This window comes from Rhineura floridana, chromosome 18 (assembly GCF_030035675.1).
Source record: "Rhineura floridana isolate rRhiFlo1 chromosome 18, rRhiFlo1.hap2, whole genome shotgun sequence".
Classification (NCBI taxonomy): domain Eukaryota; kingdom Metazoa; phylum Chordata; class Lepidosauria; order Squamata; family Rhineuridae; genus Rhineura; species Rhineura floridana.
In genome coordinates, this window is record NC_084497.1 from 28,272,553 (window position 1) to 28,289,089 (window position 16,537).

The 16,537-nt window shown below is 50.0% G+C and overlaps 2 protein-coding genes across 2 annotated transcripts in view; one reads left to right on the forward strand and one right to left on the reverse strand.

Annotated features, from left to right (window-relative positions):
- On the reverse strand, window positions 1–7,130 carry KIAA2013 (KIAA2013 ortholog). The gene is made up of 2 exons (XM_061600643.1): window positions 5,663–7,130; window positions 1–3,477 (listed from the first exon to the last, which is right to left on the reverse strand). The coding sequence occupies exons 1-2, from the start codon at window positions 6,678–6,680 to the stop codon at window positions 2,618–2,620; spliced, it is 1,878 nt and encodes a 625-aa protein (XP_061456627.1). The 5' UTR covers window positions 6,681–7,130; the 3' UTR covers window positions 1–2,617.
- Window positions 6,965–16,537, forward strand: part of PLOD1 (procollagen-lysine,2-oxoglutarate 5-dioxygenase 1) — a 22,697-nt gene continuing 13,124 nt past the window's right edge. Inside the window, exons 1-7 of the mRNA XM_061600642.1 lie at window positions 6,965–7,999; window positions 11,355–11,446; window positions 12,897–13,033; window positions 13,526–13,689; window positions 14,425–14,537; window positions 14,901–14,964; window positions 15,842–15,939. Coding sequence (XP_061456626.1) covers window positions 7,687–7,999; window positions 11,355–11,446; window positions 12,897–13,033; window positions 13,526–13,689; window positions 14,425–14,537; window positions 14,901–14,964; window positions 15,842–15,939 — 981 coding nt within the window. The 5' untranslated portion in view covers window positions 6,965–7,686. The remainder of the gene's footprint in view (window positions 8,000–11,354; window positions 11,447–12,896; window positions 13,034–13,525; window positions 13,690–14,424; window positions 14,538–14,900; window positions 14,965–15,841; window positions 15,940–16,537) is intronic.

A 16,537-nucleotide genomic window follows, 5' to 3' on the forward strand; every position in this document is an offset into this window, starting at 1 on the left:
TGTAGATCTGAAAGGTTTTTATTTCTTAAAAAAAAACAGAACCCAAAAACCTTTGGTATTTTAAATAAAACAATCACATTCAAATCATCAGAAAGTCTATGCCTCCCCACAATTCAGAAACTTAGAAAACAGGATACTGCAACAGGTTTGAATCAAGAAATAACAGTTCAACGCCCTCCCCTTCCCCCAAATGTTAAGTTATTTTGAACATTATGCTTACAGAGTAGGCTGAAAAATCCATTACCAGCACTAGATTAACCAGTGAGATATAGACACATATACATCCTTAATTGGCTGTTGTTATTCACTCTCAAGAGTCAGCACTGCAATGAAAAGGATCAACGTCCCAAATTTAACAACCATAAATTAAAGTACATAAAGAAATGAGGCAACATTCCATTGGGGGGGGATTCTTCAATTAGGCTAGGGAACAAAAAAAAAGGATGTGTATGTGGAGGGAGAAGTTGAGAGTTCATTAATTTCCTATTAACATTAAACATCAAAATAAAAAGCCATCATGTAATTTTCAAGTATTCTCCACTGAAAGAGAGCAAATTTTAATGGAAGCTGACAGACTGTATGAGGGGGAGTTTAAAAAAATAAGAGATGGTAAGTGACTCGAGTGCCAGTATAAATTCTCTAAGTGCCACAACATTTCCATCCCCCCCCCAATCAAGGCACAAAAGGGTATGTTGCTTTCAAAGAGTCCTTGCTCTCCAACTCCAGGGCTTGTCCACCACTTGCTAACTCAGGGAAAGCTTCTGAGAGAGAGATGCATGAGTCAGCCACTCACTCGAGACAACAGTGATCTTTTGGTTCAGTTAATAGCACACGTTCAGCACAGTTTAAAAAGCCACTCCCTTGTTGCCTCCCACCCCGCCCGCTGCCTATCTTCAAATAACATATGCATGGGCCTACACACAGAGGAGCAGCGGCAGCTCCTAAAAACTTTTTAACGTTAGCAAGCCGCTTCCAACTCTAAAGCCAAATTTTTTGCTATACAAACTTGTGTTGTTTTGAAGCAGGAAACTGTTGATGGCACCTCTACAGGAAGGCAAGCTCTCTCGCCTCTTCCCCCCCCCTCCTTCGGTAAGGTCTAGTAAAGCCTTCCTCAACCCTGAAGTGCTCCAGATGTTTTGGACTATAAGTCCCCTTAGCTGTGCTGGATGGAAGTTGTAATGCAAAACAACAAGGCTGGTGAAGGCTGGTCTAGCAAAATCTCAAATGCATCAACACTGTATGGACAGCTACCCCCCCCCCCCCAAAAAAGAATCCTGGCTCCACTTCCTGGGCTGCCCTTCGCAAGGCTGTGGAGCTGTCATGGCGATGTGGCGCCAGGCGTAGAGATCTGCAAGAGGTGAGCAGGGAAGGTGCTGAGCTGGCTCAGGGTTGCCGTTTCAGGGGGCAGCCTAGCGAAGCCCCGCCCTGAATGAGTGTCCTTTGGGGGCAACTTTTTCAGGGGGCTACAGGCAGCGAGTTGTTACAAGATTGTATAATGAAACTGAAATGTGAAGGAGGAGGAGGAGGCAGCAAGAGGTACTTTAGATCTTTCAACAGCAAAGGCGAACACCAAGGCACGCACAGAGGAGCGAAAGCAAAGAGTGCGAATTTCCAGTAGTATACACACTTTATGCAAAGGGCTTCCAGCTGCCTTTCTCCCTCGGTTGCATTTTAACAAAATTATTTTTAAATGGAAAGAGCTTCCACTCTGCCATCGTCTGTTTTTTTTACACTGAAATCTGGCCTTCAGAGCTGTTACAATTACAAGTCAATCAGGCCCCCAGAACTTCCCTGCCTCATCTGTGCTTGTGGGATGCGCAACGCCCAAATCCCGCACGCCTTTTCAGCTGCTCCCATCCCTATCTAAGGCTAGCTACTAGAAGCCCTCCCAGTCACTGCTCAGTTTATTCAACCGTCGCCAAATACTGAACAGTCCACCTGTCGAGGAGAGCCTCCTTTTCTTCAAGACTAGAGCATGCTGGAGGTAGAAGCTACACAGCCTCAGTCCTCTGGCTCCTCTCTACGTTAATTGCACCCTGAACTCGGCGCGTCCAGGAGAATCTAACAACAAGCCACCAAAAGTTCTCCTGCTTCCAGGAGCTGCAGCAGATTCCCCCCTGCCCTGCCCCAAACACAGAAGGCTAGTTAACACCAACCTTTTTCTTTTCAGGGGAAATCTGTGCACGTGTCTTAATATTAGCTTAGCACTTTCTCTCAAACAAATCCCCCTTCTTTTGCGGGTCCTGGGACAACAACGCAGCGAGCTCGGAGCATTTTAGCTGGTGCGCTACTTTTGGGACAGCCGCTAGAGATCATTTTGATGCAGCGGTGGTCCACGAGGGCCCCACCGGAACAGAAACTGTGCTAATATCAACCCACCCACCCTTGATCAAGGAGCAAACAGTGCATTTTTTTTTAAGGATTTTGGGCTCCTTCCCCTTCATAGTTTTCCTAGCAAGATCTTGCTGCCTTCTACGCATACTCGCACACACACTGCTTGTCCACAGGAGTGACGCCTCCCTGCTTCCGTGGAGGCAAAGGATTAAAACAAAGAAAACCCAAGAGGCTGATTCAGTTTCCCAATGATCAGGCATCCGAGCCACGCCTGGCTGAGGGTTTACACCTTGCTGCGGAAGAGGGGCTTGGCCCCCGGCCCACAGTACTCATTGTAAATGAGTTTGAAGAGGAACAAGTGGAAGAGGGTGATAAGGGAGGCCACGCTGAACCAGAAGAGGAAAGGCAGGCCAGGATATTGCTTCGCCATGTGCTCTTCGTGGTCCAGGATGGCCTTCAGATGCAGGGTGTGCCTCAGGTCCTGCAGGTGGACCAGGTCCGTGGAGATGTACAGCAGCGGGGTGATGGGCTGCGTCACCATGACAGGGAACGTGTGTCCACGTGGCTCTGAGGTCAGCTCGATGGGGTCGTTGGAGCAGCCTCCCTCGCAGGCATACAGCTTCACTGGCTTCTCCTGGAACTTCACAGACACGTGCAGGAAGGGCTTCCCGTCCGCGTCTAGCAGGACCGCCAAGTTGATCAGGTCCTTGTTGTAATGGATCCCCCACAGGGAGTAGCTGTTGTGCAGCACATCCGGGTCGGCCTGGAACTGGAGGTGGTTTTCCGTGAACTGAAGACCCCCAAAGCTGAGCACCATCCCTTGCATGAGGCCGTGGGCCCCGGTGGCAACCAGGCCTTTGCATCCCCGCTTCTGCAGAGTCAGCTTCCACAAGTTCGAGAGCTGGAGGATCTGGGGGACCGTCGACAGCCGGCCCGGCCACAGGTTCTCTGCGTGCATCGTGGCGTGCCCACTGAAGCAGTGGTCGGCATAGTTCAAGGCGGCTTCCATTTTCTCCCTTTCCTCGCTGCTGATGAGGGGGTCAAGAAGGGGCGATGGCGTGGTGGACAGGACGTAATAGAGGGTCATGTTGACGGTGTCACTGGAGGGGGTGTGAGCGTCGGTGATCTTCCTCATTTCGACCCCTGAAAGGGAGAGAAAAAATTATTCTGGAGGTTCATTCCTCCCCTCACCCAAGAATTCAGAGTTTATACCTTTATCTGGCGTAACATAGTGGCAAGCAACGTGATCTGGTAAATTCAAATCTCATCTCAACTATAAATTCACTAGGCCGCCTTAAGTAAGCAAAACAAGTCTCTCCACACCTGCAATATTGGGGGAATGAAATGGTGTGCTCTACAATGCCACTTTAAAGACTGCATTTCTTACACAGAAAACCAGATATTACTACTTCACTCGACCCTTGCAGCCATCCTGGAAGGCAGGTTTGCCTGAGGCAAAAACCACAGAGCAATCTTCAGGGTGGACAGCCATTTGGACATGCATTTGTCCCCCTTTCTTCCTTTGAAATCCTGCACTCGTATTTTTCCAGCTCTGGCAGCTGCAAATTTAGAGGGGTGAGGGAAGTAGGAGGCCGTGTTTGCACATGAAGAAAGGGATCTCAGTCACAAGACTGGGGGTACGGAGTGAAATGTAGCAGAAGAATCCTGGCTGGTCAATTGACCGTAATAAATCTAATGAATGAATGAATGAAGCAGAAGAATCGGAAGGAGTTGCGCCTCTATGGTCAAGCCTCCTGTTTTAATCTGCCTTGCGACACACCCGTGGTAAGCCGTGTTTGACTTTATCAGGCTGCTGGTCTCTTGGTAAGGATAAACCTAAGGATCAACAAGGAAACATAACAACCTAAGGCCCTGCAGGATCAAGCCTGCAGGAACTGTGGCCTTTGCAACTCAGGAGCCAAGTACCTCATGAACCAACTCAAGCCCTGCATTCATCATCTGCGGGTGGTGCAGAAAGTGGTGACATGAGAACGGGGCCTTTTCAGTGGTGGCTCCCAGCTTGCAGAATGCTCTCCCCAGGGTGGCAGTCCTGGCGCCATCACTATCTACTTTTAGGCACCAGGCAAAAACATTTCTTTTTACCAGACTTTCAGCCCTAAATCTGGGTTTTTTAGGTGTCTGTGGTCTCTTGTAGTGGGGTGAGATGTGTTAGACCTGCCTTATTACATATGAATGGATGTATTTTTAGATTTACTATTTCTGAAAGTTGCTTTGGGGTACATTTATTAAAGAAGCGACTGATAAATGTAATTAATAAATTAATAAATAAATGTAATTGATACTAATTACAGTAATACTTCAGTTAACAAAGCAGATGTGTTCCTGAACATAAACTTTGGTACCAGAGGTAGGAGTAACATGGGAAGAACAGGAAGAGGTTCCTACACCTGCTCACTGATGGTGGGGGCAGCTTCAACAGGGGCTTTAAAGGGTGCCTACTAGGCACCCACCCCCTCCCCTCCTCTGAATTGTATTCGATTCTTCCCTCCCCAGACCTGGGAGAAAGCAAGAGAGCTCTTTAATGCAGACAGGCAGGCTTGTCAGTATCACCCTAGCAAAGCAAAGGCACAGGCTGGTCAGTTTCACCTTAAAGCAAAGCTTGGAAGTTTATCCATAGCAAAACAAAGCTGGTCAGTTTCACCTTTAAAAAGGCCTTCCTTAAAAACAGCTTCATTCCTGGAGGATTCCTTATCTGAGATATTACTATATTTCAATTTAGTCCAGCATTCAGCTCTTACAGGGGCAAACCAGATGCCCATGGGAAGCTTGAAAGCAAAGCGGGAGTATAGCCCTGTTCTCCCCACTGGCAGTTCCCAGCAATTGGTACTCAGAGGTATCCGGCCTCTGGCAGTGGGAGAAGAAGTAGTCCTGGTGGCTAGGAGCCTCCATGGATTTGTCTAACACCCCTTTTTAAGCTGTCCAAATTCATGGCCACCACTACATCTTGTGGGAACAAGGCAGTCGCTAGGGCTCCAGCATGCTGGCAGGGTCCCACTGCTAACACCTGTCCAAAAGGCGGAAAAAATGTTTCCAGTGGCTGGCACGCTCGTTAATGCCAAGCACCACCATTTACGTTTCCTGGCCCTGATGCAGCGTCACTACAGGTTAACGTGGGCAACTGAAGTAGTGCCGATTCAGAGTGCGGTGCTTGGGGCTGTCGGCCACTAAAGCCACAGTGCCCTGAGACAGAAGGGGATCCACTGTTTTGAGAGCCTCCAGATCTCAAACCTGCATCCGGGCCTGGTTAAGGCTGGATGGCCAGTGAGGTTTCTGTTTCGATCCGGGGTCACACCAATACCAACCTCACCTGAGATAAACAGGTCGGCCCAAGCTTGCCGGTGCTCCTGGATCAAGTCCTCTGTCCTCATGGTCATGACCTCCAGCATCTCTTTCTTGGCGGCCTCACGGAGCTCGCCGAAGGCTTCTTCCAGGCGGGACGCCTCGACGGGCTCCGAGGTGTGGACGACGGACAGCAAGGTCTCATCGAACTGGGATTTCGGCGCCACCTGCACCCGGTTGACGAGCTTCATGGCCGCCACCACCACCAAGACCACCTTGCCTCCGACAGCCTGCAGCACCCGGCCAGAGGAGAGGAAGAACTGCCTGTCGCCCGCTTTCTCCATGCTGGTGATGAACTTCCCGCTGCCGGCGCCCCCCGCGGCTGCCGAGGCCGGGCCGGACACCTCAAAGGCCACCAGGCGGTCGGTGGGGTTGGCGACGGCCACGCGGTGCAGGTAGAGATGCGGCCGGCTGCGGTGTGCCAACAGCTCCTCGCGGACGGTGACGCAGCCGCCCGTGGCTGCGTCGGAAGACGCCGGCCCGGTCTGGATGCAGCGGACCCAACGGATGGCGCCTTCCTTCAGCATGGCCACGGCAGCGCCCACCTCGGAAACGGCGCCGGCCGGGGCGCGCAGCTGCGCCAGCGCCAAGTACTCGGTGGCGTGCGCCAAGGCCGGGCCCTTTGCCGCCGCCGAGGCGGCCACCCACAGCCGGTTGGCGGCGGCGTCCAGGAGCAGGTAGCCGTTGCCCGCCAGGGCAGGCGGGGAGTTGGCATCGTCGCCGGTGCCCACCGGGCGCCCGGCCTGCAGGAGGAGCCTGGCGTCTCCTTGCGCGGCCCAGGCCTGCCAGGCGCGGGTCTCGGCCTGCAAGCAGAGCCCCGCCGCGCCCCCGGGCGGCTGCCGGGGCCTCCAGGGCAGGAGGCGCGGCCAGGCCCCTCCGAGGTACCAGTAGGCCACCAGCAGGAAGGCCAGCGAGGCTAGCAGGCGCCTCGCCCAGCTGCTCGACAGCAGGCCCGGCAGCCCCTTCAGCCGCTGCTGCAGCCACATGGAGGAGAGGGAGGCGCCGACGGAGGTGGCAGAAGCCCGCGGGACGGCGCTCGCCGCCAGCCCGGCCGCTACCGCATGGCCCTCGGGCAGCGCGGCTACGCGAGGCCGCGGCTTCGCGGCCTACTCGCGGCGTTCGCCTCCCAGCATGGCGCGGCCTTCGCTCGCTCGCTGTCACGGCAGGAGGAAGCGGCGGAGAAGCACCGGCCGCAGCGCGCCTTCCCGGCCGCCCAGCGAGACGCTCGCTTCGCCTCAGCCGGCCGGGCTTTCCCTGACAGCGAGGCGGGGCGGCGCCTCTGAGTGACGGGCCAGCGGGCTGGGCGAGCCGATGGGGCGGCGGCGGCTCCCTCCTGCTCCGCCCGCCGCTTTTAAAAAACAATATTTATTTCCTTCTCTCCCTGGAAATTAATAGCGAGATGGAAGAATGGGCTGAGCGACCCTCTGAGCATCTGCAGAGTGCCTGTTTCCTCAGAGGAAAGCTTTTTTTATAAGGGAGAGGGATTGAGAGTATGGACAAAATGTCTCTGAGCACTTGCAGAGTACCTGTTCCCACAGCAGAAACTTTAAAATGAAAGAGTGACTGTGGATAGAGTTTGAGTATCTGCAGAGTGCCTGTTCCTGCATCAGAAAGAAATATATTTTTCTTAAAAACGGACTTTGGATCAGCAGAGCATCTGCAGAATGTTTCTTCTCTCTGCAAAACCATTTTTAAAAAGAGACAATGGATAAAGTGCTTCTGAACATCTGCAAAGTGCCTGTTCCATAAGTAGAGCAAAACACCCTTGACAGCTATCCAATCTGTGTTCATGCACCGAGTTTTAATCTGTGTTGCTAGTCTTGTGAGTGAAAATTATGTTGAGTATTCTGCCACTGCGTAGGGCTGAGCTGGATGTAACCCAGAGTTGTGGGTCTCCCACTTTCACAAGGCCTCCTCTCGCTAATCCTCTCATTTCTGCAGGATACCATTCCACTTCCCCAGCATTTGCAGGGAGGGCAATCAGAATCCAGCATGTCGATCCTGGATGTCTGCACGGGATGGGCGGGACAGGATGGGCCTGGGCAGAAGAGAGAGGGGAGGAGCGCACACCCCCTTTCGAGGGGGCGTTGTTTATTGCGTGGCACAGCAGCCCCGGACGGACTGGGAGGGACTTGCAACAGAGCAGGGCTGCATCCCTGCTGCCTCTTCCACTCTCCCAAAGAAAATCTGCCTTTGCACCTAAAGAAGTTGTGGGGAGCCGTTCCCAGGATGCCTGTCCGCTTGCAGCTGCTGGTTCTGCTAATCCTGGTGATCCAGGGGACCCACGGTGCCAAACAGCAAGACGGTAGGTCTGGGGGCAGGGAAAGTCAGCCAGCATGCCCCATGGCACGCCAGAGTCCCCCACGGCACGCCAGAGTCCCCCTTGCTCCCCTTCCTTGCCTCTCTCCACAGCTACAGCCACCCAGTGGAGGGCGGGACGAATGGGGCACTGCCCCACCAGCCTGAGTCTGCTCCCAGCCAGCATCATCACCAGCCTGCAGCCTTAATTATGCCTGCCATTGGCTCTGGCTCTCAAGTTCTCTTTGGGCTCCTTGCCAGTCCTAATGGGCACTAGCCCACGGCAATAGGTGCACTGCAAGAGCATTATGCACGCGCACATTTGTGTCTTTCCTCTCCATGCGAGCTGATCTGGAAAAGAGACCGTCATATGCTTTTTTGGGGGGGAAGGAGGGAGTAAATAGTGGCTAAACTGGTATAGCACAGCAGGGAGGAGAGCCTGGCTGGGAGTCCAGAGTCTGTGCATTCAAATCCCCGCTCGTGTCTCCTGGGCGTCAAGGGCCAGCTAAAGATCACCCACAGGGAGTGGCTCAGGGGTGACGTGCCCTGCCACCTGTGCAGCAGTGGGCAAGCGGCACAATCCCAAGGAGCCCAGTTGCCCCCCAGCTGGCAGCTGTGGACAAGGAAGGGGCTGGCTTGTGCAGCTGTGGCAAGCTGAGCAGGCCCTGGCCAGCTGGGGAGGATTAGCCTCAGAGGGAGGCAAGGGGAAAACCCCTCTGAAGACCGCTTACCATGAACACCCTATTCACAGGGTCGCCATAAGTCGGGATCGACTTGAAGGCAGTCCATTTCCATTTTTTCCAAACCCATTTCCAAGATAATGTGTTTTGGGTCGGGTTGCTCAGGGTGTCGTGAAGATCACATAAAGGGTTTCTCCTGTTAAGACTTGGGGTGTTTGCATTGTGAATCAGGGCCTCTGAATACCAGTTGCTGGGAATCACCAGTCAGGAGCATTTTGATGCGTTCAGGTACTGCATGGGTTTCCCATTGGGGGGACCCGGTTGGCTACTGTGAGAACAGGATGCTGGACTAGATGGGCCCCCTTAGGCCTGATGCAGCAGCCAGGCTCTTCTGACTTTCAGTCTGGATGATACCAGGGAGGTGGAAAGATGGGTTTCTTCGCCCCCACCCTTTGCAGCCGTTCAATCTGTGTTCATGCACCCAGTTTTAATTTTTGTTGCTAGCCTTGTGAGTAACAATTAGGCTTGGATATTAGTGCGGGGGACGGGAGACAGTGTCTGGGCTACGGATTTGAGATTCCTTTCAGGGGAGGTAATTATCCTTGGTAGGGCTGTGCCCCAGTTGCGCTAATGGGATGACTGCCCATGGCCTTGCTGAACAGCAACAGGGAAGCTGTTCCTTGTTAATTAACAGAGTATGTGAAGAACAAGGCTAAAAGCCACTGCTCTTTAATGCAAAGGGGAGGGGTCCCCACTTGAACACCCCACGTGGCCACAGCTTCAGCACAAAGCAGTCACGGAGAGCTGCCAGGAATTATGGCTGTAAAAATAGCTCAGGAGTTTGGCGTGCAGATTTTTTTTTTTCAAGTCTTGCCACAGCCATGCCTGTAGAAAGCGGAAGGTGGTTAAATTGCAGTTTGGTCTAATGCAGGGAAGATTTTCTTCTTGGCTGGTCATCAGGGTTGGAAACTACTCATAGATGTGTTTGATTGCGGAGGAGGGGAGTGGAGGGAATAATCCAGCGAGAGCGTTGGGCAAGGCCCACCCAGAAAATGCCCCCATCCCAAATCCTGTCAAGGTGCAGAGTGGCCAAAGCCTACCCAGTTCTTTTTTTACACCGCGAGCAGAAAAAATCCACAAGCGCCTCCCTGGAAGCTAAAGAATGATAAACAATGACCCAAGCATGAAGCCCTTTCACAACTCTCAAAATCAGTCACCTGAGGCAGCTGCGTTTTGCCTAATGATGTGGCCAGACCCATCTGATGTGCTGGAATACCCATTTCCACCCCTTCTGAAATCATGCTCTGCACGTAGGCGTTGGAAAGGTTTCAGGGTTTTTTTGAGGGGAGGGAGGAAAGAGCTGTGTGGCATCAGAGTTTGCCGAATCATAGAGCATTTTTTTTACAAGTTGACCTCTTTTCAGGGTATGCAAATCCACCACCATCATCAAGAGCCCATCTCCTATGGCGCAGAAATCTAAGGGCTTGATTTAAAAAGAGGAATTTTGCCCAGTTTGGGTCTGCTTTTTCCTCATTCCAGCAGCTTTGGCAGTCTGCACAGAGAGACCTTCTTTACTTGGAAATATGATACCCCCTGCTGTCCATCAAGGAGGCTGCTGGAGTTACTGGCTGCATTCAGCCCCAAAGTCTCAAAGTTGTGTCGATCGCAGCATAAATAGTTGGCCCAAAAATGAATCTGGGCAGGGCTTTGTGTTCAAAAGTGCTATAAATTATTTTCCCTTGTGTATTTACTGCCAGAGAGAGAGAGAGACTGACAGAGAGAGAATAAGGAATAAAGAAAAAATAAAGACAATGGAGTATATATGAGCTCTGCTGGGTTAAACCAAAGGTCTAGTCCACAATTCTGTTGTTCACAGCGGCCAATCGGAGAGCTCCAGGAAGCCCACAGGCAGGGCGTGAAGGCAGCCGCCCTCCCTCACTGTCACTCATAAGAACATAAGAGTATTTTCCTTGCACCCTAGCTTGGACTATGCAGTGTTCTTGGGCCGGCTGATTGACACACCAGATGTTGTTTGCAGCTGCATCTGGATTTACTTTCTGGACCTGCAAGGACTGTGACTGGCCATTTGGGAGGGATAATGTTTCTGAATGCCGTGTGTGTGGAATGCTGGAAAGAGCCAGTAATTGGATTGTTGGGGCATTTGGGAATGTGGAAGGCGTCTGGGAGCAGGGCTTGAAGACCTTTTGAGGGTATCTGCAGGAATTTTTTCCGCAGCTGTCTCTCAGTGTGTTTTGCCGTACATATTCTTCTCTGGTTTGGAGGGTCTTCCCACCCCCAAATATTACTTGATCTACTATATGCTTAATAAATACATGGCACCTCCTTTAGCCCTTTAATCATCGATCTCTTTTATTATTTTAAATGCTGTTTTATGTTTTAACATTGTACACCACCTTGATGTATATAAATACTTTTAGAAATAAAGAAATAGGATTGAGATGGCATCCTGTGAGTGCCAGTCACTGGGGTGGAGGCTGTTGAACTTGTGGGATTCCCATAGGCATCTGGCTGGCCCCTGCGAGCTATGAGATGCCCTATTAGATAAGCCTTTGGTTGGGTCTAACTGGGGCCTTCTTGCATTTGGATGACTAAAAGCAGAGCCTTCCTAATTGGGACACTAGTATCTTAATTTTTCTTATTATTTCTCTCTCCTCCTTCTAGATCATTTATTGGTTCTTACTGTGGCCAGCGAGGAGACGGAAGGATTCCAACGGTTCAGAAGATCAGCCCAGTTCTTCAGCTACAACATCAAGGTGATGCCAGCAGGTGTTTTGAATGGGAAATAGTGGACCATCTAGCTCAGTGTGGTGTACACTGAGTGGCGGGGGCTGTCTAGGTTTTTAGACAGGGCTCTCTCCCAGCCCTACCTGAAGATGCCAGGGATTGAACCTGGGACCTTCTGCCTGCAATTTCGATCCCAAATTCAAAACACAACTTGTTTCCCCAAATTGCACAGCGTGCCCTCATGGCAGTGCTCTGTCTAGGACAGATGATTTAAAGGCGCATTTTTTTAAAAAATCAGCTTATGCTTTGAGGCTACGTCCACACCATACATTGAATCACATTTATTTATTAATTTATTATTTGATTTATATCCCGCCCTTCCTCCCAGCAGGAGCCCAGGGCGGCATTTAAAGCATGTGGCTTCCCCCCACCCTAAGAATCCTGGAAACTACTTTACCCCTTGCAGAGGTACAGTTCTCTTTGTTGTTGTCATGTGCCTTCAAGTTGATCACGACTTATGGCGACCCTATGAATCTGTGACCTCCAATAGCAATTCTCTTAACAGACTACAATTCCCAGGTTTCTTTGGGGGAAGTCATGTGCTTTAAAGGTATGGTCTCTACACAGGCTAAAAATCCATGGAAGGCTAACCAGCTGCTCTCTCAGCAGTAGTTTTCGTGCCCACCAGCAGGGAATGAAATTGCTACCTTTTGGATTATTATTTGTGTATTTATTAAATTTATATCCCGTCCTTCCTCCCAGAAGGAGCCCAGGGTGGCAAACAAAAGCACTAAGAAACGTTAAAAATAGACTTTAAAAGATATTAAAACAAAACATCTTTTTAAAAAAGCTTTAAAAATATCTTACAAAGCAATTCCAACACGGACACAAATCATGACAGCAGGGACTCCATCTGAAGCAAGGTAAGCCACTTTGGTGCTAAATATTAATATAATATTAATAATATTAATCAGGCGAATCCAAAGTTGGCTACAGAATCGTCCTCCAAGATTGCTTATCAGTGTGGTTCCTTCTCAGAGTGGGGGAGGTAACGTGTGGGGTATGACAAGGCCCAGTGCACTTCAACATTGTTATTGATAACCTGGATGAGGAGGTGCAGGGAACGCTTGTCACATTTGCAGATGATACAAAATTGAGAGGGATAACTAATACCCTGCAGGATGCTTACCAAGGGAGCACTCAGAAGCGCCGTTCAGTTCCTCCTCCTCCGGCTGTCCTGCCACGTATTCAAGGACTGGGCTGAATGTTATCGGTTGCTCTTTCTTCTGAGATCCCCGTTCAGTCCCACTTTCCCTCTCATGGCTGAGCCACAACAGCATCCATTTGGGCTGGGGGGGGGGGAGAAGCCACCGCTCCCTCCCCCTCACTTGCTTCCGCTCCCTCTTCTCCACTTAAAATATAACCCCCTGAAACCAAACAGGGCAAAGGCTCTATTGCAAATCTGCTTTAACGCTCTAGGTCCTGGGATTAGGGGAAGATTGGCATGGCGGAGAGGACCAGAGGACGGCGGGAGGAGGACAGAAGGTTCGTCTTCTTAAGTCGGCTTTGGAAGACTACACAGAGAAGGAGGATTTGGTCATCCTCTTCACAGAGAGGTAAGTTGTCTGAAGATGAGAATTGCTGTTGCGTGTTCTATGTAAATCAGTTCACGGAAATACACGTTGGAAACACTCCAGTCTGGTATGACTGTTCACTTTAATTTTTGTTCTTACTGTTGTGGTTTTATCTCGGTATTTGTCGATTACATATTGTGGATCTCCTTGGGTACGCAAAAGCCCAGAAAGGTGAGGTGCCTATTGAAACAGTACAGAAATAATGAAGAGGTCAAGAGTGTCTGATCCAACGCCAATCTGCTCCTCCCTGTAAACTGTGGCTTGCAAATCGGGAACCAGCCTTCATATATAACCCACCTTCCTCCTTCAGCAAGCCTAATGGACCAGCTTCCACAGTCATAGACTAGTAGGGAAAACTACCTCCCCCCCCATTTCTCATCAGAGGCTCTCCCGTCTATTCCTCTCCTTGTTTTTCTCTCTGATACAGCCATTTCCTCCCCATTTTCTCTCTTCCCCCCCCATCACCCATTTTAGCTATGACGTAATATTTGCATCAGGCCCCACGGAACTCCTGAAGAAATTCCGGCAGGCCAAGTCCAAAGTCATCTTCTCCTCGGAGACTCTCATCTACCCGGACCGAAGGTTGGAAGCCAAGTACCCCCAGGTCCGAGAAGGGAAGCGATTTCTAGGATCCGGAGGTAAGAGGGAGAAGAAGCCTTTGGCACAGAGGCTTGGAAGAGGAGGGTTGGGACTTAAGCCGCAACTGGAAGCATCAGAGGAATAATCAGGGATCTGAGAGACTGGGGATCCACCGTCATGACTATGACCCACTCTCCAGATCTCTTACCATTTTTGAGCCTTTGGCAAGGGAAAAAAAAGAGGGATTTTGAGGGTTTGCTTCATAATAATGAGATCTAGAAACTTACTCCTTTTTGTTGTCGTCGTTACTACGATGAAAGCTAACCTTACAGTTCTGCGAAGAATACCCACGTTCTCCCTGAACTAAAAGATCTGTATTTGATCCTTCATTGTACAGTCACAGCCATGCAGGAGGGCAAACCAGCTAAAGGAATATATTTCCTTGAATCAACTGGTATAGAAAAATTTCCAGTTCCACTGAACGCTTCATCTAGCAGAACAGAAAAAGAGAAATTTGTGTGCTTCTATAGTGAGAAAGGTGTGGCTTATTGAAAAACAAAAGTTCAAAAATGTTTTCGGTAACGGCCTTTATCAAACATTTTTAACCCTTTTGCTTGATGAAGAGTTCTGCATAACACAAATGTCTGCATACTTCTGCACCTGCAGCAGATGAATATTAAGGTATTCTTTAGAACTGGAGTTGTCAACACTTGCATTTAGGTATTTACCCTGGCCCGGAGTGTTACTTGTCCATGAAGACAAAAAAATCTTCATTCTCTCTCTCTTCCTGGCAGGGTTCATAGGCTATGCTCCTTATCTCAACAAGCTTGTGGCAGACTGGCAGGGCCTTGACAGTGATAGCGACCAGCTGTTTTATACTAAAGCCTTCTTGGATCCAGTAAAACGGGTAAGTGCAGGGTGCAGAGAAGTTGTGTACATATGTGTTATAAAAATTAAGTTCCATTTTATTAATCGTAGTACATTATTTGTCAACCAATGGAACATGTTTTAAAACAATCTATTGTTTGCATTGGTGTTTTTTTTCCACCCTCATTTAAAACACTACCTCCCTGTAACTTTTATAGTTTCAAGTCCACCACTAATCCCAGTGGCTTGCACGTATGGGAACTCCCCAGTGGTCCACGATTTGCATTCCCCTGGTGTAAATAGACCTTTCCGCTTGCCTTTAGAGAGGAAGCCAGACTGCAAGGCCTTTCAAAATCCATTTCCGACTCTTTTGGTCATGTGATACCTTTTGTCTCCCCCACAGGGGAACATCAATATAACTTTGGATCACAGGTGTCGGATCTTTCAAAACCTGAACGGCGCTCTAGGTGAGCATCTGGGGAAAGCGAGAGTAAGGCATACCCTTACCTGGGAGCCACTGAAAAGACAGCATATTACCACTGGGGGCATGGGGGGGGGGAAGCGGCATGGTTCGGTTCATCCTAGGGACTGGAGGGTTGAGCAAAGCCTCAAAGAATCCTTTGCAGTCACTCTCATGCTGCATCCCCAGAACTAAAGCTCTTGCTTCATCTTGCAGAGCAGAGGCCAAGGAGTTTTTTTTTTGGGGGGGGGGGGGAGGGTTCTTGCAGTTTCATAAGCCATGCCATTGTTATCTTGCTTAGCTGGGTTGATCTCCACATGCCTTGAACGACAGCAGACAGTCTTAGGTGTGGAAGCCAGGCGAGGTCTTGATGCAAGTAACAACAAAGATCCATGCCTAAGGCTATGGCAGGAGCCAAAACTAGATCTGAGTGTGTGTGTATCGGGATGCAGTTGAAAACACCTGGCAGCATTAGTGAATCAGAACATTGTTTAAATTGTTGTTATTATTAGCTCACCCTTTATCGCAAGTGATTCAAGGGTAGGGTACAGTCTCAATTTAAAAATAATATCCATCAGCACAGTAATACAAAATGAAGAACAGGTAGGGCTGGGGAGGATTCCCTGAAACCCTGGCGAGCTGCCACCAGTCAGTGTCAACCGTACTGAGCCAAGTGGAGTGATGGGTCTCTGTATAAGTCAGTTTCCGATGCTCCCCAGGCAGCTTGGACTTCAACTCCCATCAGGCCGAGCTGTGCTGAATTGACGCAAGGCTGCTTTCTAGGTTCCTGTCCTGTACGACCGCACTGCTAATTGCTATAAAAAGCATGGGAGAACACAGTCATGTGTGCATTCCGTTGTTCCCCTCCCTTCTGTCTTCTCAAGACGAGGTGGTTCTGAAGTTTGAAAACGGGCGAGTGAGAGCACGGAATCTTGCGTTTGACACCCTCCCGGTTGTCATTCACGGCAACGGCCCCACCAAGGTAAGCCGGGCCAGGACTTTCTGGAACCATGGCAGAAATCAGAACAGAAATTTCTCTTCTTGAACTGGAGGGCGGGAGGGGAGAAGGACGGGAATTGTGGGAAACCAGACTGCTGTGGGTTTATGCTGGCTGACGGAACCGGGAGCTGAGCATCTCATAGGGACAGGTAAATCTGTCCATTTCAGGGTCTCTCCATTTGTTGTATTTTTCCAAGCTCAAGTCCAGTTCCATGCATTTCCACACCAATTTGTGAAAAAATCCCCATCAAAATTTATCAGCATTTTAGTGTGACTTTCTCCAAATATACACATTTTTGTATGCAGTTTTGCCTAATATGTACATTTTTGCAACGCTGTTTCGCCTAATATAATGCATTTTTACTGCTATGAATATCTGCATTTTTATGCATGCTTTACCCTACAGATCAGATTACAGGGGTGGGAAACAGCCTGTCGCTCAGAGGAGACAAATCTGGGCAAGGTGGAGCAACGATCTGCCTCCATATAAGGCATAGCCTGCCCCACAACTAGAGATGTGAAGGGCCGGAAAAAAATGCTGGAAGAATTCAGGGGGAAACGGGTTCTCCTCCCTATTTTTT